Genomic DNA, 23,828 nt, shown 5'->3' on the forward strand with positions numbered 1-23,828 from the left:
AGTTAGAGGGAATTCATGACGACATTGATCAAATATGAAGCGCAGTTTGCTGCTTCTTTTGCTGCTGGCTCGGCGAATTTTGGTTGGAGAGAGACAAAACCTGAAGCTCAGAATCAGCGCAAAAAAGACGTAAACACAGACCGGACCCGACACATCAGAATCGCTAAGCTCCGACAGCGTGTCCGTGTTCGGGCCGTGGGGTGAGAAAGCCGAGAAAGACAAAGCTGATTCTGATGCGTCGGGTCCGCTCTGTGTTTACGTCTTTGTGTGGAATCCGTTAATGAATCGATATCGCTTTATTCAAGTTACTCACCTCTCTCTTCCACCTGCACTTTCAACTGGACCACGGCCAATCAGAGCGGTCCCGCCCCTGACTATCTCTGATTGGTTTAGTCCACGATAGGGGCATAATATGTGTCTGTTGTTGACCACACGGAGAGTTGCAGAGATTTTTTTGTTTGTTTGTTGTTACCCGAAAATATTTTTTTTTAGTCGCACCACTGAAAAATTTGGTCGCATTTGCGACCAAATTGGTCGCACTCTAGAGCCCTGGCAGGGGTGTCAAACTTATCTTACAATGCCGGCCACATACAGCCCACTTTGATCTTAAGCGGGCGAAACCAGTGAAACCCTCCTTGATTATTTAATATATTATCATGCTTTTTTACAACTACATGAATGTACTATTGCTGTTTTTCTTCATGATGAAAAAAAAAAGCTGCTGTGACAAAAAAAGGAATCTGTCCACACAGCTCTTTGGATTTAATATGAAATAAATGTGTAAAATTACAGAAAAAGCTATCATGGCCCAGACTGTCCAGTTTTTTGATTTGTTCTTTAAGTTTAGTCATAAAAAACAGAAATGTCTATCATAGAAAGTGAAAAACAGAAACTTTTCCTATACTCACAAAGTTACAGAGGTTTTATTAGAGACACAGTTAAGTGTTTTGCTATTTGGCATAACGTGTGAAAGTTGAAATTTCTTTGGTACTAAATAGCAGAAATTAGTCTTTCTTGTCAGAGGTCATTTTTGGGGAAAAAAAACCCAAAAAACCAAAACAGGGCTGACAACACTGTACAAAATGGTAGACCAGATTCAGAAATCAATTTGTCCTTTATTGCTTCCATTTCTACATTCACCTTTTTACATACATTTCCATTTCTTTCATTTCCACCTTTTTGCTGCTTTTCTACACATTCAGTTCTCCATTTCATCCCGATCATCACTTTAACCTATGACTTCTTTTCTCACAGTGCTTTCCTCATTTATTTCAGTTTCCCAAGTAAATTCATTCATTTTATGGTTAATATAGTAAATCTCAACCTCTTATGTTCACACAGAGAGAAGATAAGATTATGTTTCTAAATACAAAGTCTCCACCCTAAAAAGTTACATCCTCATTCTGATAGTTTGTAGTCGTATTAGCTGCTGCCCATGGAAGTTTGCATCCATCGCTGAAAAAAAAACCCAAAGGATTTTTTCAATCCATAAGTCGAAATTTAAGGTTATCATCTCAAGATTAAAAGTTTGACTGACTAACTCAAACTTCTGAGAAAATGAACTTGGAATTTTGGAACTTGGAGTTAAGTCAAAATTTTGAGATTTTGTTTTTATTTTGTTTTTGTCAGTTATGGAAACAAGCTTCCATAGATGCCTCCTATGAGAAAAACAAATCTGATTTGAGGGTGAAAACTGAATGCGAGTGTTGTGTGACTCATTAAGCTGGAGGCTGAAAATGCTATACAAAATAGAAACAAAGATTCAGCTGCAAAAGTCATACAAACAAGAAAATAGATAAGAGAGACGAATGAATATAGGAATATTTACAGAAAAGGACCATCTCCATTCCTTATTAGGTACAGTCTCAGTGAATGCAGCTGGTCATAATGTAGAAAACCAGACTTTTAAATGGTAATACTGAAACAAACATCAAAATAAAACACGAGCCATTAAAACATTTACACTGATGCTTAAATTTGGAGACGCATCAGCCCAGCAGGACAATAAAATTACTCAGGTGATAATCCCAGCAAATAGTTAGAACTGGCTGATTTAAGGGTCAGTATCGAACATTTATTTTGCTGAAAGCATTGTGATATTACTTTTCTATATAAGAAAAAAAAAAAACAATGCTTAATTTATTTTGTTTTGCCCGATCTTTAGACCTTATTGGTTTGAATGTGGCTTAAGTTTTTAACTTCATGATTAACTGCAACCATAAAAACATTTCTTGAGTGCAAAATAAAAAATTCAGGAATATTTTTCTCCACATCGTCCATGATGTGGGTCTAGATGGATCTTCATCTAGATTAGTTGTTGATATCTTCTTAAGAACATCAAGATTGTATCTCCCATGTATTTCAGTTTGATTTGTGAATATGAATATGATGTGAAAAGTCAGTCCATTACACAATTCCTGGATCCACATGAGGAACCACCTCCAGCAGAGGATATCCAATTCAACACAGTTGTGTATATACTAGAAGTTGCTGAAAACTTTGGGGGAGCTTAAAGATATAAATTTAAAATGTACTGCTCAACAGTATTATTATTAACTGACTGTTTCAGAATATTTAAAGTGTGATCTGAAGAAAACAAAATTCTCATGTGTAGAACAAACACGGGTTTCTTGTCCAATATAAAGTGCAGAAGACAGAAGAACGTGAATTTATCAATCTCAAAGAAACTTAATGTCACTCATGTTGGAAAACATATAACTAGTGTGGTTTAAAACGAAATGAAAAGCGAAGAAACTGTTGGAGTGAAACTCTTGTGTCATCGCAACAAGCTTCTTTTCTTGAAACCATTAATATTGTACACATCCTTTTAAGGTGACTGATGTAGTTAATTAGGAAGTGTGCTTTAGTGCATTCAATTAAATGCTTCAGGTGAGATTCAACTGAGTCAGCTGAGACTTTGCCACACATTCATGACAACATCCAATTTTTCTGTGGTGTCTAACATCCATCTGCTCCCAGCTACATCAGCAAGCTTTCTTGTCCATCAAGCAGTCTCAACCAGTGTCAGACTGGATTCTCCATCAGCTCCCGATGACTCGTTGAAATCCTCTTCATCTTCCTCCTCATCTTCCCCTTCAAAGATTGCAGTCATGGGGGCTGCAACAAGGCGGCAGCGGGCGGCAAAGCGGCGACTAGCTGAGCAGGGAGGAGTGAGCGAGCGAGGGCGCATGGAGGAGGATGAGAGGAAGAAGAAGGGAGAGGAGGAAGAAGATGAGAAGAAGAGGTTATTATGTGGCAGATCCTGTTGCCTCCATTCGAACATCATGGAGAAGCTCTGAGCACATGGAGATCTGAGAGGTCGCTGAACATCAAGAGTCAGGTGGGCACTGATGTCATGTGTTTCTCCAGTTTGGAGGGACCTTGTGGAGTTTACTTGGTCTGATGATATGTGAGGTGGTGGCGCTCCATGAAGGTCAGCTGCTGCAGTGGGAGAAACAACTTTCCGAAGTCGCTCAACTGCTGAGATTCGAGATGAAGAATCAGATCGACTGCCCTTCCTCAGCAGGAGAGCCTTAAAGCTCTCACTTCTTGCTGACTTTTGACTCTTGAGTGCTGCAGGTCGCATTAGCTGGTCAGTGGGAGTCACCGGAGGGGAGGGGGAGGAGGAGGACGAGCTTGAGACACGATGTTTGTCTTCTTCTAGATCCCTTCTTCCAAGCATCTTCCTCTTGGACCTGGCACAAATGTGACAGAAAACAGTGAACAATAGTAACTGTATATTTAGAAGCTACATGCACTGAATTACATGGCCACAAGAGAGTTGCTCTATTTTAAAAGTTTCTAGTTAACATCAAGAGGCAACTTCTAGAAATGTGAAAAAATCAAATAGACAACAAAGGCATAAGTTCCTAAGAAAATGTCTAATATAGGGTACATAAACAATGACGTGACAGGAATGGAAGGGAACTTGGATGGAAGCACTTTTGTTTCACAAGTATAGGAGAAGCTAATTAGCTGGGGATCAAAGAACAAGTAGACGAAGTAGATATCTTACATTTAGTCTCTGAGGAAGAACAGGTTGCGAGTTTACCAGTGATTATGTTTTTTGACTACATTCTCTTGGTATCTGTCTGGAGGTTTGAACCTACTTGTGGCTTTGAGAACCAGACAATGTCTGGAGATGGTTTTGTACCCTCTACTGTGTGTCGGACTGCTTGATCTTATCACACCTTTGTTTCCTTACCTCCCCAGCAGGAAAGATGTATTTTCTTGTCAGTGGCTTACCTTCCCAAACTGACTTTCTCGGTCTGTAATTATTGTGTATACATGAATACCAATGATCCCTGACTCCTCCAGTCTACATGCCAAAGTATCCTTGGGCAAGACACTGAATGCCAAATAACTTTTGATGCATCCATCTGAGTGTGAGTGTGTGTGCTTGAAGGCATAGAACAAAGTACTGAATGAATGTGTTTGTGAATGGGTCACTGAGGCTTGTGGATAAAAGTGATTTAAGTGCTCAGTTAGAATAGAGAAACGCTATATAAGTACTACTACTAAATCTCTGGATTCTTTGACAGCTACAACTTATTCCTATTCCTATTTGGGGCAACAGGGAATAAGGAAGAACTAGTTTCTATGTATAATAGGAGAATAATAAGGACACTACACACTTAGTGACTAATTAAAGGCTTTACCTGTAGACAGACCCCAACTACCAGGGCATTCATGCTGTCCCTTCCCATACAGCACTGCTCCATAGAGTAAGAGGTAGAATTCAAACCAACAAGTGAGGATGTGGTTTAAAGGTTTTTACAGAACAAGTGCATAGTATACATTTTGTGTTCCCACCTGTGAATGATGGTGAATAGATCCTCTGTGGTTCGCGGACAACCAGAGATGAGCATCTGATCTGCCGAAACGCTGCCAAACACATCAGCTGGGAAGGAAAGGAAAGGACAGTGAAAAAAAAAACTGAACTTCAATTATTCATTTAACAGTTTAGTTGAACTGAAATTGAAAAGATGAAGAATACAAAAGCAAGAATAATTATTTTAAGGGTATAAAGATACCTGTATGCTCTGCAGATGACATTCACAGACATGATACTGTGGCACAAATGTAAGTTCCTATTGAGCTGTAGTCTGACTGAACCACATACTGTACCTTACCTGCATATTTTTGTCTACTCTCACAGCTTGTTTGGGCAGGAAACTTGGCCTACTTTGTTTCACACCTGCACAAACATAAGCTCTGCCTACATTTACTGAATGACTACTAAGGCAGACGCTGGGGACAGCTAATACAGAAAATGCTTACTTAGTTTCACCAAGGACTCCATAAATTATATATTTGAGCATTTGGAGAACAATAAACAGGGATCTGTAAATATTAGTTGCTATAATGCATAATAGGCTCACTCCCCACCACAATCTGAATTGGATAGGTTAAGAAGCAGGATCTGTGGTCTTGATTGAACTTACCATCCTGGGGACTGCTAGCCTCCTTTGACTTTTCTCCTCCTCTCAGAGCTCCAGGTTCCTCTTGTTGTTCACCAGGCTCTTGTATCAGAAGGTCTGGTAGTGACAGTTCCCCCCGCAGGCTGTCAGTGGACAGTGCGCTGCTGAGAGAGTACCTGCTCTGACCAATCAAAGTGAAGGAGCTTTCAGAATCACTTGTGTCTTGGTCCCAAACTTTATTGACTTTCATCTTCTGGCTTATTTGGACTGTCCTGTCTTTTCTTAAATCTCTCTCATCTCCAGATGAGGATGAAGAGGATGATGAGGATGATGAAGATGAAGATGATGAAGATGATGGGGAGGGTTCCATTTTTGCTGACATCATTAGCAGCTGCCTGCCTGGCCTTTTCTTCCTCTTTTTCCTTCCTTTGTCTTTTTTCTTTGTGGTGGATGACATCATCATCATCCTTGCCATGTTAATCCTTCTCTCTTCCAAACTTTCCTTAATATCTTCCTCTTCATCTTCAGCTAGTGATGACCTCATCATTCTCCTCTGAAATGGTGTATCATCTTGATAAAGTTTTGTTTTGATATCACCACAACTGGGGTGTGTTACTTCAGTTTGGGTGCCCTCAGTCCATGTGGAGGTAGTTCCTTGGCCCTTTGAGTTCCCTAATGTGCTACAGGTAGCCATTCCCATGATCCTTGAGGAGGCACAGGTTCTATACATTCCCATGGTTCCTAGGGAGTAGTTGGTCTTTAAGGTATCCAAGGTTTCATTCAAAGTGTTTCGAGCCATTGTGGTCCCGGTGCCTATGGTTTTCAAGGTGCTACTGCTAGCTGTGGTGCACAGACTCTGTGAAGCACCTCCAGTCCCAGAGGTCCCCATGGAAGCCCCTCCTGTAGTTTTAGATGGAAAGAGTGGTTTGGTTGTTTTGGGTGAGGTCAGTGAGAGATCTGGTTTCTTGTGCAAAATTAGTGGTTTTGTCCGTCGAGGGGAGCTGGCAGGTGAGTGCATGGTGATATTGGCAGATGTTGTGTTAATTGAGTATACAGGTGTCACTGAGTTATCACTGGTGGACACCAAGTGCTTTGGTGAAGGGGGACTATGGGTCACATGTTTGTGTAAAGGTGTGCAGAAAGAATCAGCAGGAAGCTGTGACTGGCTGTTGAACCCTGGTGAAAATGCTGCACTTTGTCCATTGCTCTTCAACACATCGAGTTCTCGTGTGGCGTTGGGGGATGCCGTGAGACCCAGAATGCAAAGATCAGGCTTCTTTGGTGGAACTGGCTTCTCTGGAGAGTGGAGCTTTCTTGGGCTACTTGGCTTCAAGTCCCTGTTACAGTGTTTAATATCAACATGCTTCAAATCTCCATCAGCAGCACAGAGTGACTGCATTTGTGATTTTTTCTTGTCATTTTGCTCCACTTCCTCTTTGCTCTCTAACAGCATTTTTCTGCATTCTCTTTGAATCTCTGCAAGTTCTGTGAGCTTAGCGTCTGTTAGCACTGTTCCTATAATGTTTTGTTGGAAAGACATAGGTTGACTTATTGTGCTGATGTGGTTATTGCCAGTTTCATAAGACATTTTCACCCATGGACTCTCAGAACTGGAGATTTCATTGTTAGCTAGTGTAGCATACATGTCTGAATCTTTCTTTCTCTGTTCATTGGACTGTCTACATTGAGGAGTTCCACCATTCCTCAGCTGAAGCCCAAGGCGTCTTTTGCTAGCAGTGTTATGCATAATGCTTTGTGAGCTTTGAAGATTGTTAAAATCTGACTCATCTGCCAAAACCTCTGTTTTTGTTTGTTTGAAGAAATCATCACCTGATTCATGTCCAGGTTGTTTCATTTCAGCATTGTCTGGGCTGTGAAGGCTAGCATTATCCAAGGATGCACTAGCTGTATTATCTTCATTGTTTGCAACATAACAGATATCGTTTTCTGATCCTTGTTCGGCTAGTTTAACACTGGTGTTGGCTAGGCAAACAAGGTTTCCTTTGGTCAAGTCAGCCAAGTCGTGTTGAGCTTCTTTGATTGGTAGATCCTGGTTACCATGGTTACCAACAGACAACAAAGCGCCAGCATCAGTAGATGTACCATTGGCTGGCAGGACTTCCTGGTTCTTAATAGAGCGGAGTTTGACGTCCTGCAGAGCTTGAGCAGTTACCAGAGGGCAGGGGTGTGCTTTGCCATATTTGTGTGGAAACACGTCCGGGCTTGGTCGGGAGAGGACAGAGGCAAAAGGTGTGGGGACAGTAGACAAAGGAGGGAGAGGGGGAGGTGGTGGCGGTGGAGGGAGGTCAGCAATTGGCATGTCTGGGAGTTCTGAACATGGGGGAGGAGGGGGAGAAGTTGGGGGAGGAGGGAAGTTGGTGGAAGATGACACTGTAAATACCAGATCATGATGGGAAGTCTGCCTGACAGCGTAGGAATAGGGGGGAGGAGGAGGCCGGGAGAAGGGAGGTAGAGGAGAAGGCCTGGCAAGGGATAATGGTGGGAGAGGAGGCGGTGGAGGGGGCAGAGGAAGGGATGATGGTGGAGGAGGAGGAACAAGAGAAAGTTTAGTGAAAGAACAAGGAGCAGGTGAGCAGGATTGCAGTGGAGGAGGAGGGGGAGGAGGAAGAGTTTCATGAATGGGAGAGCAGGAAAGTGAAAGCAAAGAAGACTCGAGTAGAGGAGGAGGAGGTGGTGGGGCAGGAAGATTAATATGTTTGGCAGAGGAGTCTGAGGAGGTGCAGGAGGAGAGGGAAGAGGTTGAAGAAAATGAGGACGAAAGGGATGAGAAAAGTGAAGACTTCCTCTCTGGCACTGGTGGCTTTGGTCTGCCTTCACCTCGAGACCTTGTCCTAGGCAGGGAGGATGCGACAGGGGAGAGGGGGAAGGAGGTAAAGCAGGAAGAGGAGAAAGGTGAGGTTGGGGGGAGGGAGAAAGCTCCAGGACTTGTTGTGAGAGGGGAGGATGGGATGAGGGGTGAAGACACTGGCGTGCCAGGAGTTGGAGTGTTAGACTGACTAGAGTACCCACTGGAGGGCGAAGCAAGTCGCTGAAGCCCAGCCACAGAAGAGGAAGCTGGAGGTTGGTGATTGAGAGTAAAAGTCAGACCTTCCTCCTCTGAACCTGGAGACCCAGGGCTAAGGTGAGTTGGTTCGAGGTTGGAAGGAGGAGAGTCAGAAGAGATTGATGCCTGGCAGTCTGGGTTTAGAGGCTCAAAGGTTGAAACTGTACCACAGTTAAGCCCACTTTGGCGTCTTTTGGTGCTACTTCGGGGCACCCAGGGGTCCTGAAAGTTCTGGGGAGATGACGCAGGTGTGTGCTGCATGGTGCATTCCAGCTGGGGACTGCGCTCCACCTTGGGACTAGAAGAAGAACGCGAAGATTTGCTACGACCTGGCCGTCGCCTCAATGAATCAGAACGCAATGGTGGAGGAGGTGGACGCTTGGACTTGCGAAGGGAGATGCTGCGGGTGACAGAATGAGAGTAGCAGGAGGATGTGCTTGACTTCCTTTTCTCACGGTTTAGCAAGGGAGAGGACATCTTCACTGAACGCAAGGAGCTGCTATCAGTGCAAGAAGGGGAGGACCGACCAGAGGAGAGAAGTGGATCGAAGTTCCAACCTTCATCAGAAACACATCTCATTTCCTGGGAAATTCCACTGTGGACACTGGAGCTTGGAGAGAGGGTTTTGTAGCTCCACCTCTCTCCAGTGTAGGGACAACCATCTGAGAAACACTGGGTGTCCTGCTTTGTGGTTGTCAGGTCATCCTGTGCTGGGTAATGAAACTGAGTCTCTGAATCAGTGATAGGGGAAGAGGGAAGAGAGCCGGGGGAAGAAAGGGCCTCATTATTGGGCTTATCACTGGGGGAAGCCCACTCTGATTGTAGGGCACAGCTAGAGGTTGCAGGGACAGATGATATAATAGGTGAGGAGGGAAAGGAATAAGAGGAGGAAGAAGGAGACTGTGGCATTACTCTGGCATTGGGGTCAAAGGGCAGCAGGGGGTGAAGATCGCTGGGGAATCCATGTAGATCCTGTGACTGGAAAAGAAAACAGGAATAAAAAAGAGACAAATTATTTAAAATGTGCTCCACGCATTTCTAACTTACAATAACTTGGTTTCCTCAAAAAGCCCGTATAGTAAATTTAGTGTGAAAATCCAAAGTATCTGATGCTTTTCTATCGCTTTGATATTTCTCTTCTACCCAACCGACAGTGAGCAACAGTAACTTAAAAATTTAGAAAGGTCAACAAATGAAAGGCTCTGAGCCCATGACATACTCTCAGCATCTGTAGGACATTCTATTCATTGGGGAAATGTTTGGAGTCTAGTTCTGAACTGTCTTGCCTCTGGCCTATGTTGGCTGACATTAGCATGCCAGTCATCTGGAAACTCCTTTAATTTATGCTTTGACTTTATTAGTGTAATAATAACTTCTGATTAATTTACCTGGTAGCAAGATGAGGAGGCGCTGAGAGTCCTGTAGGATACACTGTTACAGCTGGCCTCGGAGTTCAGGGAGGAGTTGGTTGCCGGACGGGGGAGGGTGTGGCTCTCCAAGGATGGTGAGCAGCAGGAGCTGGAATGGCTACCAATACGTGGGGAAGAGGTAAGGGAGGCCATGAGGCTGGACATTCCCTCTCCTTTAGGGGCTCGGATTCTCCTTGTTGACAGCTGCTCCTCTTTTCTTAGATCTCCCTTTTCCTCCACCTCCATGTTCCTCTGCTGATGGGGAGAGGTACATTCAGATGCAGGTCGACCCACAGTGGAGAACTGACCAGGAAGAACGTCAGAGATAGAGGGAGACTTTGGGAGGGCATTATCTGGTATCCCAGTAACTGTCTTGCGTCGGCTCAATTTCCGGGGTCGTCGGTTTAGTGAGTCAGCATTGGAAAGTGTTCTTCGAAAACTGGCTTGGCGATCAAAACTCTCACCTTAAGTGTGAACACATACAAAAAGGCAACAGTCAAGACATGAGAAACCAAGTCGCTACTCCGAATCCAAGTTTAGCCTATAAGTCCTGCTGTAGTTTACTTAAACCTCACATCATATCCTAACTCTGATGTTTCCAGTTAGTTAATTAGAGTCCTGATAAAATCATATGTCCCTTTAAGGTCTTCAAGATAAGCTTCTATTGAAAGAAAAAAAAAATCTCAGTTCCAAGTAAGATCTAAAGTTATAGTTGATAGTTATATAATTATTAAACAAAAGTTAATCAAGTTTCTGTGAGAGCAGAATCCAGATGAAAATGTACCTCCGATTTCAACTCTTGGTCCAGAGTTAATTCTGAAAAGGCTAAAGGTAATTTACCAAGTCCCAAGATTTGGGTGAGTTAAATTGAAGTAAAGCCTCAAGCCTAAGTAGAACTTCAAGTTGGATTTGGGTCTCAAATTAGACTAGGCTAACTTATATTTCAAATCTGAGTCCTATCCAGATTCCAGATTTTAAGTTTTAAGGCATGAATCAAGATGACAAAAGCTTTCTGGTCTGCTCTAAATTAGAAGAACTTCCTATGAAGATCAAACTGATTTGAGCCTGAGAAAAATTTAAAGGTAAATCTCAAGTTTATGTCTCAGTCTGTTTTTGAAACCAGATGCAAGTAGAAATTCAGTGTAGACAATATAGCAGAAATACATTTAAAGTTTTAGATGAGTTTCAATATTAAGTTCAGAGTCCTTAGAAACAGAATCTGGATCTGAGTCCAGCTGTACCTGTTACATTAATAGGAACAATATCTGCTGCGACTGCTTCGGCCTGCTGCCTCATCCTCTCCTCCGGTGTTGGAAGTCGAGGGGGCGGTTCCATATCCATTTCTACTTTTGGCTCATATGTTTGCTCGTCATCATCATCCCAACAGGAGGTGAGATGGACGGGATTCAGGACCAGTGGTGTCAGGGGTCGCCTGTTGTTCAAGATGAACATCTCATCTTCCTCTGAGGATGTTGTGGACTGACAAAGAAAACAGGCAGAAATGAACATTTTGGTTTACAAATTGGGTTTTAATTCAGTTAAATCTAGTCCAGCAGTGTTGGGATCTAATCTAGCCTGGAGGGGTCAAATTAAACCTGTGAGTAGCTGAATTAATTCCATGGTGGAGTCCTTGCTAGTCCAGCTAATTTAGCCTTAAAGGAATTTCATGTGAGCCAAAAATTGTTTTAAGTATAAACCCTCTAAGACTTCGACTTTGTTGACTGTTAGGGTAAAAAGCCTGTTTGGGTGTAACTGAAATGCTACTCTACTTTAGTTTTATCTAATCTAGTGTACTACAGACATGTTTATTCCATGTTTACCTTTCTTCTCCAAACTGAAAACTTGAAACAAACTGAAAAGCAAGACTTAGAGAAAAAGTCCAAGACTCTGGACCTCTGAGGAGGGTTGAGAACACGAGGGAAGGATCAAAGGATGTGAAAAACAATTAAAAGAAAGGTTAATCATTGAGTATAACAAATTGATGGCAGAAGATGTGTCAGTACTTCAGTTTGACCAGCAGATGGAAATAAAACACAAAGATTCTGCACTGATTGCACTAACAGAAAAAGATCCAGAACACATCAAACCAGATGTCTGTAGTTTTAAATCAGGAAACTGGATTAAAAAAATAAACAATGAACATATATAAAAATACAGGCTCCTTTAAATATATGGCGAAACAAAAGGATTCTTGTCCTTTAAGAAGCTGTTGTCTTGTATTTTACATTGTGGCAATAAAAATAGCTTAAAAAGTTACCAGTACCAATTATTCTCAATTTATTCTTTCAGATGTAATGGTGAGCACGCTGGGCTGATATAATTGAGTTCCCGGGCCATGAGTCAGAGACACCGAACTGGTAGCGCTGGTGTCATTGTCTTCAGCCCCATTAATATATATCACTGCATCTGTATAAACATCTTTACATGTTTCTCACCATCTTCCTGCTTTTGTCCCTCCACCCTCGTCGTGTGGTTCCGTCTGATTGGTTGATGCCGGAGAAGAGAGGAAGGGTGGGGCTGGGGGGGTGGGGCTGAGAACCACTTGGGCCGCCGTAGCCATGCTGAGTCAGCCCATTACATGCTACAAACACACCATGACAAAAGAAAATAGTGAGTTGAGTGAGAATGATTTTGGACTGTGTGAGCTTTGCAGCAGTGATCAGCTGGGATCAGCGGGAGAGCTCAGCCTTCGTCATTTGTGTTTTCTCGCAGTGACTTGTGGCGCTGCAGCTGCTGCGATGCTGCAGAGCGTGCTGCATGCAGACCCCTGCAGCACTCTGCAGTCTGCTCACAGGCTGCTGTCACCTCTAAGCTTAATTACTTCTCTGATAAGCATCAAAGAACCAGGATTTATGGCCTCAAGCGAAGGAAACTGATCATTTATAAAGCTTAAGTACTTCACTGAAAATTTAGGGAATCAAACACAGTGTAAAAGGCCTTTATTGCTCAGCAGCTATAAAAACAGACAGGAGGCTGTTTATCAGGACTGATGGCTGATTGAGGATTTACTGCAGATTTCAGAGACGTAAACATTTAAAGAGCAAACGATAAGGATCTCTTTTAACAGGCAGCTGCTTTTGCAGTCTTTCCTGGCAGATTTGTTGGTGTAAACACCCAAACAATGTGAGCCTTAGAGACATGACAGTGTTATAAACAGTTATTAGTGATCTGCCACTGCAGTGAGGAAGATTGTGAGCATTTCCACCTTCAGCCCATACAGAGCAATAACAAGAGTGGAGAAGAGTACGTATTCTTTCAGCAGCAATTGTGTGAGTGTGTCGGGTCAGAAGGTCACTGTCTGCTGGCATCTGTCAGCCAATGCTAATCCTACAGGACACACACACACTTAGGATTTAAGGTTTGTGTGTAACAGACTTCTGAGGCTCTGGGGGTTCACACACTTCTTGAACTTGACCAAAAATTATTTTCAATTTTCTTCTTTAAATATTTTACAGAATATATAATATGACATAAGGAAGACAAAAAAATAGGGAAAAACACATTTATTATTTATTCATTAATTCACTGTAAAAATTTAATTTAACTTAATTTAAATATTTTCAAATTGTTTAAATACTTATAATCTACTTATTTATCAAAAATCTTTTGCACCTGGGTCTACATCTAAGAATGGATACAGATTCAATCCATTAACTCAGGCTGTGAATGTGTTCTGAAGCAGACCTCATTTAGTCTGACCAGATGCTCCATGTCATTCATATGTCCGACTTCCTGCCCTCCTCATCTGCTCTGTGCGGCTTGAAAGGACTTATAATTAACTTGGATTGCAGAGCCACTTCAGAGATGCTTCTAAAATGTGGAGCAGTGGTTTTAGTGTTTTCAGTCATTTCTACGGCAGCCGCATTGCAGTTTCTCCTCGTGGGACTCAGGTATTATTGATCGAGTTTATACACAGACTTCTTTAAGTGAATGTCTCAGTTCACGATTCCTTCACAAAACAGTCTGATTGCTGTTCTGGACTCAGGTTCAAAGCTGCTGCCTGTCTGTTCACTTCTTCTTCCTAATTTTATCCAGGCTCTCTAAATATTTGAGTTAATGAAGGTTCTCACTCTCTCTCTCTGTAACCAGAGCTGGTAATTCTTGATCATTGCTGCCTTTTTTTTCACATACAATCCAGTTTATCTCTGATTCTCTTTGAGCTTATATACTGTAACTGCAGCAGCTTGAGGTTGGCTCAGTTCATCTTTGCCATTTCTTCAAGATATGGAATAACGGTGACTCTGACTCTTCCTTATTTGAAATAACAAAGCCCCACGATTCAAACACTGTGAACTGTTCAAAAATATAAATAATTTAGCAATAATTCTCTCTTACTTTTTGAGTAAGATTGCACCACACCTAAACAGCATTTCCTAAATGCTGACTTATGCTGCATGTGGTTTTCACTTAAGCGTCTGAAATGCTTTGAAGGTTTTAGTCTTTTTTGTTAGTACAAGGATGTAGAAGCACAGAATGAAAAGTGAATCTGAAGTTCCTTAAACCTGCAGTCTTTCCAGTTGCCAACAGTGGGTGACATTTTGGTTACGAAACCATGTCTGTTTGTATTGAAGTATATGAGGAAAAATGACCAAACTTCTCACCTGAACTATGATGTCAGTAAACATTTTTTTTCATTGGTTTATGGTCTCAATAGCTACTTTTAAGTCTTATTGAAGATAACATGGCGTTCCTTTTGGAAAGTATGGTTCCATTAGAGTGAGACAGGACCAGAAATCAGGGGAGGATTTAAAGTGTGGCTACTTATTTTCATCTAGAGACTTTCTCAAGTCTCTTAGCATTACTCTAAATGTGTTTCCCTACAGATCCAGTTAATCTCACATTTTTCTAAGCTTAACTGACGAAACACTAAAGTACCACTCTCACCTCGTAGGTCATCAGCACTGCCTGATCGCCTTTTGCCAGGGATGAAGCGCAGACCCTGCTGAGGCTTCTGGGTAGTGTAGTGAACAGACCACTTACTGTCCCCATCCCCTGCAGCACAAACAAAGACACACACACACAGAGAGGGAGAGTGAGGCTGCTTTCTGGGTTTTAATCTTGTTTCAGCAAATCTTTTCACACTCAGAGGAGCAGTGATGATGAGAGCTGCCGCACTCAGCACTATTCAAGGTGACCTCCACATCACAGAGCTTTTATTGTGAAAGAGCAGCAGATTGACTGTCTGTGGTATTCAGTGGACAGATGTATGGACAGATGTGGAGCTTGAGTCTCAGCTTTCTGCAGTGTATAGACATCAGAACCAAAAACACCTCTTATAATACAAAGTAGGACTTTCTTACAATAACTTATGACTGATTTTGTTTTTCTGCACTAAGAGTGTTTTTTTTTTTTTTTGTTTTAGTCATTCATCTCAACCTAATAATATTCAAAAAAACGAGAAAAAAGATAATTTGTTGCCATTAATCAACCACATCTCTCTTTAATCGCACAATCCAAGTCATCACTGATGAGTGATGGCTGATTGTTTATGTTCTGGCTTTGTTGTCAATCAAAAGACAAGTAAATAAACACTGTAGCTGAGACACTATTAAATTTTAATCAAGAAAAGGTTATTTTATTTTTTCTCCTGAACACAGCCTTAGGGTTTAAACCAAACAATGGAAACAAACATTAAGGGGACTGAAATGGTGATGCAGGAAGCTCCTGAGATCCTTGAAGGAATGCCAAAGTCCTTGGGAAATACGAAAGATTATTTAAGATGTAAATATGGTCCTTGAGATTCTTGATACGATGTCATGAGGTGTTTTGGTGGGTTCTTTAGAAGAAGTATGCAGAGGCTGAAATATGAAAATACTCTTCAGTGATTGGCAGTGGTCCGATAAATACTTTAGACAGTTCCAGAAGTGTCTAAGAAGGTATTGCGGGTTTTCGAGAAGCCTCAGTGGTGCTTGAAGTTCTAAAACATTAGAGATTCGATATAAGGCTTGCAGGGTTTTCACTGGCTCTGAAGAAGAAGGTGCAGTTCTTCTAGGAAGGCTTAAACAGTCTTTATGGGGTCCAAGTAATCCTCAAGGAGGTCTGGCAAGTTGTGTCAATTTTTGAGAGGGGATCACAGATCTTTGAGAAGATTTGATGAGTCCTGTGGCAGGTACCCGGGTTCTTGAGGAGGTTCTTTATGTTAGAAGGAGGCCCTTGATGAAGCCATAAAGGAATTACAGGAACCACCAAGGAGTACCGGAATGATAAAGAGACCATCCTGATTCCTGAGGTGCTTCTGCTGGTCCTTGATATGAACCTGGAGAAGCTAGGTAGTTCTTAATGGGGTCCCAGAAGTTCTTGATAGGTAGTGGTCCTTGAGCAGGCAGTAGACATCTGTGGCAGCTTCAGTGGGTCATTGCAAATGTTCCGGTGATTCAAGATGCCCTTGTATGTTGATGACATACTAAATGTCCACACTGATCATTAAGAAGATACTATGGTTCCTTGATTATTTTTTTCCAGTTGTCCTGGAGAAATAACACAGGTCTGTAAAGAGATTTAAATTGTTCTTGAGGACGTTCTAGAGGTCACTACGAGGTTATAAAGCTCTGAATAACTTTTCCAAGAGTCCTTGTGGAGATTCCAGGGGTCCACGAGTCCTGACAAAAGCCTTTAAATAAAATACATTGTTCTTGAAGAGTTTCTGGGGGTTACTGGTTAAAGGGTTAAAACCTCAAGAAGACATCCTAGGGGTCCTTGTGGAGATTCCAGGACCCCTTGAGAAAGTACCGCAAATGCCGAAAAAGTCTTACAATGATCCCTAAATTAGGTTCTTGAAGTCAATAAGATTTACTGACAAGGCATTTAAAGACAGTCCTGGAGACCTTGAATAGGGTCTCTAATGTTTTAGACTATGGTTACAGGTAATATAAACTCACATTTCAAATGCTCGTTAAACTGCTGATCTAAACTACGTTTGACATGATTTTTACATGCACCTGAGAGCCAATCAGGGGGTGGTATCTATGAGGTCATCTTTAGAGAGCTATAACTCACTCTACATGTACAGCTCAATGGTAAATCAATCCCTCATCAATACAGTGGCACTCACCTCTGGTCTTACTGAGATATCTGAGGACAGATTTGATTGCCGTTCCGATCAGAACCATAACGACGCCACACACTCGTTTAGACACACACACCGACACACACACACTCCTGAGGCTGCAGCAAACAGAAAGAGAGCGGGCGAGCAGCAGCAGTAATGCAGCTCGACTCGCTGCAATGCCACTCTCCTCCCACTCCTCTCTCTCTTATTCTCTTTTTATGTCACTCGCTCCCCCCTCTTTCTTCCTTTCTTATCCACACAAGCGCGCACACACACATACCCTGTTGGCAGGAAGCCAGCACACGTGTGTGTCCTTCATGTGTGTCGCCAGGTGATGAAGGTTACCCGCAAATACCGCATTATCACAACGACACATGAAACATGATGCTTTGTAGATGAAGGGAGATGAAGAAACAGAATTCAAAGTGTGTGCGTGCCTCTGATGTATCCCTGTTCATCTTTTATTCTCTGTGTTCTCATGTTTCTATCTTTGTGAGGTCCAAATAGAGTGAAGACATGCTGTCAAAGTGTGGACATCAGCCTTGACATCAGCATCTGAGGGATAAAATGAGGCAAAATCCCCCCAAAAAACTCCAACAAAAAACCTTCAGGGTATATTTCGTCTTTTTACAGTCAGATTTGTATCTATTTTTAACAATAACCTTTCAAAAGAATGATATAAATAAAGCAGAATACTATTTTCTTGTCCATCCATCCATCCATCTTGTGGCGCTTTTCTGAATGTGGGGCAACAGTCTAAGTAGAAAAGCCCAGATCTCCCTCTAACCAGCCTGCCCTGCAGGTCTTCTGGAGTGACGGCACGGTATTCTCAGGTAGCTTTACAGGAGAGACTCTAAATCTCTCTGGGATGACCAAGCTCCTCATCCTATTTCTAGCAGAAAGCCCAGACAGCCTGAGAAGGAAATCATTTCCCTGCTTATATCTGTGATCACATTCCTTTGGTCACTGACCACAGTTCATGGCCATAGGTGGGGGTGGGAAGGTAGATGTAGTAACTCTAGAGCTTCGCTTTCACACTCGGCTCTCTCGTCACCGCAACAGACTGTAAAAACATCTGCATCACTGCTGCACCAATCCATCTGTTAGTCTATTACTCCTTCCTGGCCTCGATCATGAACCAGACCCCAAAATAGTTGAACTCCACCATTTAGTGCAGAAGCCATTCCCAGCCTTGAATGGCCCCACCACCCTTTACTGACTGAGAACCATAACATGATGGAGATTTGTTTTTTAAAATTTGTAACATATTGTTGAAAATGCCCAGTTGTCTTAGTAGATGTCTTTAGTGGACATTACAGGGGTAACTTGTACATCCCTGAAGGTTTTATTAATCCTTAATAAATATCCACAGGTTTTGGGCTACGTTCCATATATTGCCATGAAGATGGTGTCTTTTTCAGGTAAAGCATTGCTTATTTCAAGAAGAACACCATTCTTTAACTGTCATTCCTTATGGCCTGGACATTGGCTAACGTCAGTTTCATAGTTTTCAGGACAAAATGTTGGCATTTTGTCAAATTTTGTATTTTGTATTTTTTTTCTTTTTTCTTTCTTTTTAGGGATAATCTTGCTTTTTCAGCAAGACTATATTCTGCACATATTCTCCACAGTAAAAACGTGTGTAACCCTAAGTACTTGTGGTAACACTGGTAATGGCTGATAGAGTTGACAGTCACCTTCATCATCACCTTCATCATCACCAACTGGGACAGTTCCAGTCTGTAACTGTGCCGACTATGTGGGCCAGTGGAGCAGCTAATTACCGTCTTCATGGCTGACAGCCTGTCTGTCTGTCTTCACCTTCTCACTGTTTTAATTAGTTTCATTAATTAGACAGTAAGTAGGACACACTATCATTATGTCATAGTCTTATATATAGTCTGAATCTGTTAAACTCTGAACTCTGTCAGCTGTCCAGTCAGGAAAGTGGAAGGATGGGGCTTCTCAGCTGTCAATGGGAAAGACAGAGTCACGTACCACTGACTGATCGATGCTCATTGTTTTTTGTTTTAACATTTTAAATGCTGTGGAAAGTCACCACAAAGGCAACATGAGGGCAGGATACTGAAGGTAAATGTTAGGAAGCTAACAGGTAGCAGCTGTTGCAGCTAAAAAGCCTGTTCATCATCTGTTATTCGTGGAATTAGCTTTTAGGCCAATGCATGGAGCGGCAGCTAATCCTTGCGCACACGCACACGTACACATGAAGAAGATTATGCACACAGGGGAGATAATTAACCAAGAATATGGAGAGTTGGTGTGATTTTCTTCTGCATGTTATCAGAGAATAATAGCTGACTGGTCCTGTGATGCATTATTGATCAGACAGTCACACAGCGTGTGTGAAAGTGTGTTTACTTAGCCACAGGAGACGTGCAGGCACTGAGTTGCTGCTCTAATATTCTCATTTAAACATGAAGAAACTGTGAGGCAAAGACTGAACCAAACTGGAACAAACTAATCTGGAAGATTTTATTGTATCACACTTTAATTTTACTGACACCACTAATTATGAATATCTGCCATGAGAAATCTCTTCCCAAGTCATCCAGGAGCAAATTGAATTGAGCAGTTTAAGATCTTTTCACATGCAGTGGATCCTAGTCTGCCCTGATGAGAAGAAACACATTAAAATTTGTGCGAGATTTAGAACCAAAGAGAGCCAGGTAAAGCCATCTTTCTATATTTTATGGAAATGGATAAACAAGAATAGCTGAAGACATTCAGGACCTCAAAGAGTGACGTCAGGCAAACTTAGATCATTTGGGACCAGACTAGTGGCTAAAAAACATTCATAATATCAAAGAACCAAATAAACCAAAACAAAGTAACTACTCCAATTTAAGACTATATCAAACCAAAACATGACAGCTGAGAACATTGAGGGCTTTATAATGCCAAACTAGGTGAGTTACTATTATTTGTTACAAAACTTAGCTAAATCTGCATAGCTGGGACCATTTAGAACATCAAACCAAGCTGTCCAGGGCCAAATAAAGCCAGACCATAATAAATGGGATAATTCAGGACCTCAAGCTGGAATCCTTGGAGACCAAAGTGAGCTAAGCAAGGCTAGCTAGCAGCATTCAGGGCCTAACACAACTTATAGGACATTTTTACATGCATAGGAATTCAGTCCTTCCGGGTGCGATCAAACAAAAGTGAATTTCAACTAGATTTAGGGCCAAATAAAATTTGAAATTTGTGCCAGATTTAAGATCATAGAGAGCCAGACAAGCATAACTCACAGAACGGAAATGGTCAAACAAGAGTAGCTGAGAATATTCAGGAGGTCAAAGAGCAACATCAGGAAAACTGAGATCATTTGGGACCAGACTAAACAGAGCTAGAGTGGTAGTAACCATTCAAGACCCACAATTTAGCACTATTCTGGGCTGAATACAAGCAAAACGTAATACCTTTGATTATGCAACCTCAAATAGATAATCCAGAATAAGAAATGGTACCATTCATAATATCAGAAAAGTAACTGTCCCAATTTGCCACAGTATCTAGGAGTATTTGGGACTTTTAAAAGTCAATTCAGGCTGACTGGGATCTGTGGGAACTAAATTGAACTAAGCTAGGCTACCTTGCACCAAACTGGGATAACCCAGGACTGGTTGGTTGATTAACGGTCTCAAACAAGGAGGTAATTCGGAGTGTGTTATGCTGCCTGATATGATTGAGTACCACATAAACCCAAACACATGTGTCTATTAGACTGACTATCATCTGAAATCTTTGAGGACCAAAATGATCCAAAGAGATAGAAGTTGCTCAAAACTCAAAGTAGTAGAAGTAGAAGTAACTCAAAACCAAAAGAACTATTTCAGGATTCCCAGCTTGGACAGTATCTTTCTAGCAGTGTAATACCAAGTACTAGTAGCAGTATTCTGATTACCCAAATTTCTTGGTAGTACCTCTGTGTAGAAGGGGTGTAGTTTGGGTTGCTTCCTTCCCAGACATTCTCCCTTTGCAACGTCTAAAGCACAAGAAGCTTGTCTTGCAATTCCTGCTGGGCCTGTAGCGATATTGTGGTGGCGGCTCTGGCTCCTTGAATGGGGGTGTAGTTCTAAGATGAAAGGGGACAGGCATGGTGTAACCAGGACGGGGCTCTGGGGTTGGGGGGCAGGAGCTAGTTCTGCGTCGCTGGGTGAGCACTGGGCAGTTAGGGCGCTGCAGCTGAAGCGGCGGAGACTGTGGATGGGGTTTACCGCAGGCTTCTGGAGTAAGGAACAGTTTCCCACGAACCTCTGGGGTGAAAGAAGGGTTGACATGGGAGCGTGGTGGGAGTTGCTGGGGGCGGGACCAGGGGCTGTTTCCTTGATACTGCAGGTGAGCTGGGAGGGGCTTTTTTTCACTTGAGGCTGATGCAAGCTGTCCCACGCCACCTGCATTTAACCCATAGATAGCGTCATGGTGCTGGTAGATTTTAGCTCTGAGCAGGCGCCGGCGCAGGCTGCCCTCTGTTTTTGGTTGCAAGGCAATCATCTTGCGTGGAAGAAGCTCATCTCGCTCTTCATCAGGACCAGAATTCCAACAATGCGACGTCACACCGGGCCCCTCCCCCTCACCACCCAGGCATTCCACATATGAAATCATTGTTTCTCGAGCTGTGATTAGGAGTTTGATGGGCTGATTACAGGTGACTCACCACAACTAAACTTCAATAGTATTATCATCTTTTCATAGTAAAAGCCTGAAACAGTTTTCAACCCCTTGTCATTCAAACTCATAAAGAGATTTGTATTATCCAGGTCCTTCACAATAAATGTTCAAAGAGGATCAATAATTCCAGAAAAGGTCCTTTAAAATTCCTCCAAATTTAGTTAGCCTTCCATTGTAAAAGAGTTTGATTCTGCATTTCAAAATAATCATTAAAAATATCTTTTGTCTCTTTTAGTCGAAGAGAAAAATGAATGTCATCGGACGCACATATTTTCCAGTTATTCACAAAAGGAGCCTTGAGCATTTCACAATAAAAGTCTTAAAATGTTAGATCTTCACAAATAGCACCTTCTGTTTCAAAACAACCATGCAAATTTGTATTATCAGAAAAGGTTGATAAAGAATAATAATTAAAAAGAATACCCTAACACAAAGTCCAAAATGTGCTCAGTCGTTTATAAGTGACAGATCTCCAGATCCTCATGTCCACATTTGAAAATGTCCATTTCTCACAACAAACAGTTCCAACATTTCACAGTAAAAAAAAAAAGAAGAAAAAAAAAACCTTGGTGTGACCCTGGAATGAACGCAGTTAAAACCTTTAGGAGCTCTGTCCAACTTCTTCTCATTCCTTCACAATAAAAACCTCAAACCTCCAAACCACAAACCGAAAAGTCTCCCTCGGCCGATGTGAATTCAGAAATGATTACAGTCCAACAGTAAATGTGATTTTTCTTCAGAGGTGTTGACATAGTGCTGCTTTCTTTCCTCTCCTCTCTCTAACTCTAATCTACTAACAAGGATTATCCAGATCTGCAGATGGCCGGTGTGGGACAGGTATTTACCACCACACTCACAACACATGTTGCTCAGTAATGCGTTACTGTGTCAAACTGGGTATCTCTAAATTTAGATCTTAAACAGAAGGTTAACATCCTTCACAGCTTAGTTAAACTTCACCTGCACACCACACAATGTGGGTTAATACACACCTGTCAACTGCAACAAATGCACCAAATCCTACTTCTATAGCTACAGTTAGCGGTTATAGAAACTCGCTGAGCCAGAAAACATTTATATTATTACAGCCTCAAAATGACGGTGCTGACAGCAGCAAATCCTCTTTGGATTCTTTGACCAATTAATGTGCTTCAGAATCAACATTTCTTGTCTTGATTATCAGCATGAAAATACGCAGAATGGACAGAATGATGTGGAGCTTGAACCATAGAGACTGCCATTAGTGTTGTGTGCCCACATGTACTCCTAGTGCTGAGCGCTCATTCAGCTGTTTATGACACTTAAATCTGAGGAATACGATGGCTTACAAAGGACTGAGTAGAATGATAAACAACCATCATTAAAACTGAAGTGATATTGATGTTCTTTGCTTGAGTTTGACAATACAAAGTTGGGAAGGGATCTCAAAACTGGATAATAGATGGCAGACAGTTGGTGTCGTAAACCACCGCCTCTGTTCAAAGATGGTCGCTCACAGTGGACGTAAATGGCTTCTTTCACTGGTGAAAGAAGCCATTTACGTCCACTGTGAGCGAAACTGGGAAACTGGAAACTCCCACTGTGACCCAGTGGGAAACTCCCACTGGGTTTAAATCTGGGACTCTCCACCATTTGACCCTTAGAACTGAAGAAGCTTCTCGGATGAGAGGTGAAACGTCTTCAAGCAACTCAAGAAGCTCAGAGGCTTTTCTTTCCAAGCTCCTTAGACTACGATGACCTGGATGACTGAGAACCTTCACAGACACTTCAACCAGGAAGTCCTGAAGAAGGACCTGTGTTAAAATCACTTGAACAGTATCTTAGATTACCCAAGAAAAGAAACAAACTAAACTTTATATTACCATCCATCCATCCATCCATCCATCCATTTTCTTCCGCTTATCCGGGGCCGGGTCGGATAAGGGGCCCAAAGCAGAGAAGAGCAGACCTCCCTCTCCCCAGCCACCTCCTCCAGCTTATCCGGGGGACACCAAGGCGTTCCCAGGCCAGCCGAGAGATATATTCTCCCCAGCGTGTCCTGGGTCTGTCCTGGGGCCTCCTCCCGGTGGGACATGCCCGGAAAACCTCGCCCAGGAGGCGCCCATGGGGCATCCTTGTCAGATGCCCGAACCACCTCAACTGGCTCCTTTCAATGTGGAGGAGCAGCGGCTCTACTCTGAGCCCCTCCTGAATGG

At 42.3% G+C, this 23,828-nt stretch overlaps 2 protein-coding genes across 3 annotated transcripts; both read right to left on the reverse strand.

Moving 5' to 3' along the window:
• Window positions 1-1,095: 1,095 nt before the first annotated feature.
• LOC134620407 (actin remodeling regulator NHS-like) lies at window positions 1,096-3,682 on the reverse strand. Its single transcript, XM_063466571.1, has one exon. It carries the CDS (start codon window positions 3,680-3,682, stop codon window positions 3,005-3,007), a length of 678 nt encoding a protein of 225 aa, XP_063322641.1. The 3' UTR covers window positions 1,096-3,004.
• Window positions 1,096-22,416, reverse strand: LOC134620311 (uncharacterized). 2 transcript variants are annotated; one of them, XM_063466400.1, is made up of 10 exons: window positions 20,886-22,416; window positions 14,778-14,885; window positions 12,329-12,474; window positions 11,714-11,788; window positions 11,135-11,372; window positions 9,873-10,357; window positions 5,445-9,462; window positions 4,813-4,900; window positions 4,659-4,712; window positions 1,096-3,695 (listed from the first exon to the last, which is right to left on the reverse strand). In XM_063466400.1, the coding sequence occupies exons 1-9, from the start codon at window positions 21,565-21,567 to the stop codon at window positions 4,688-4,690; spliced, it is 5,865 nt and encodes a 1,954-aa protein (XP_063322470.1). In that variant the 5' UTR covers window positions 21,568-22,416; the 3' UTR covers window positions 1,096-3,695; window positions 4,659-4,687. The 2 variants fall into 2 exon arrangements, with proteins under 2 accessions (XP_063322470.1, XP_063322471.1); XM_063466401.1 differs by having other exon boundaries at window positions 20,867-21,465.
• Between the last annotated feature and the right edge of the window lie 1,412 nt (window positions 22,417-23,828).

The sequence above is a fragment of the Pelmatolapia mariae genome, linkage group LG23 (genome assembly GCF_036321145.2).
Source record: "Pelmatolapia mariae isolate MD_Pm_ZW linkage group LG23, Pm_UMD_F_2, whole genome shotgun sequence".
NCBI lineage: Eukaryota > Metazoa > Chordata > Actinopteri > Cichliformes > Cichlidae > Pelmatolapia > Pelmatolapia mariae.

Excerpts from the sequence above, each read along its gene's own strand:
- LOC134620407 (XM_063466571.1), bottom strand. The coding sequence starts at position 3,682 with ATGCTTGGAAGAAGGGATCTAGAAGAAGACAAACATCGTGTCTCAAGC.
- LOC134620311 (XM_063466400.1), bottom strand. The coding sequence starts at position 21,567 with ATGATTTCATATGTGGAATGCCTGGGTGGTGAGGGGGAGGGGCCCGGT. Across the intron at positions 12,475-14,777 it reads CAGTGCTGATGACCTACGAG|CATGTAATGGGCTGACTCAG; the intron begins GTGAGAGTGGTA and ends GTGTGTTTGTAG. Across the intron at positions 4,713-4,812 it reads CTATTCACCATCATTCACAG|TGCTGTATGGGAAGGGACAG; the intron begins GTGGGAACACAA and ends TCTATGGAGCAG.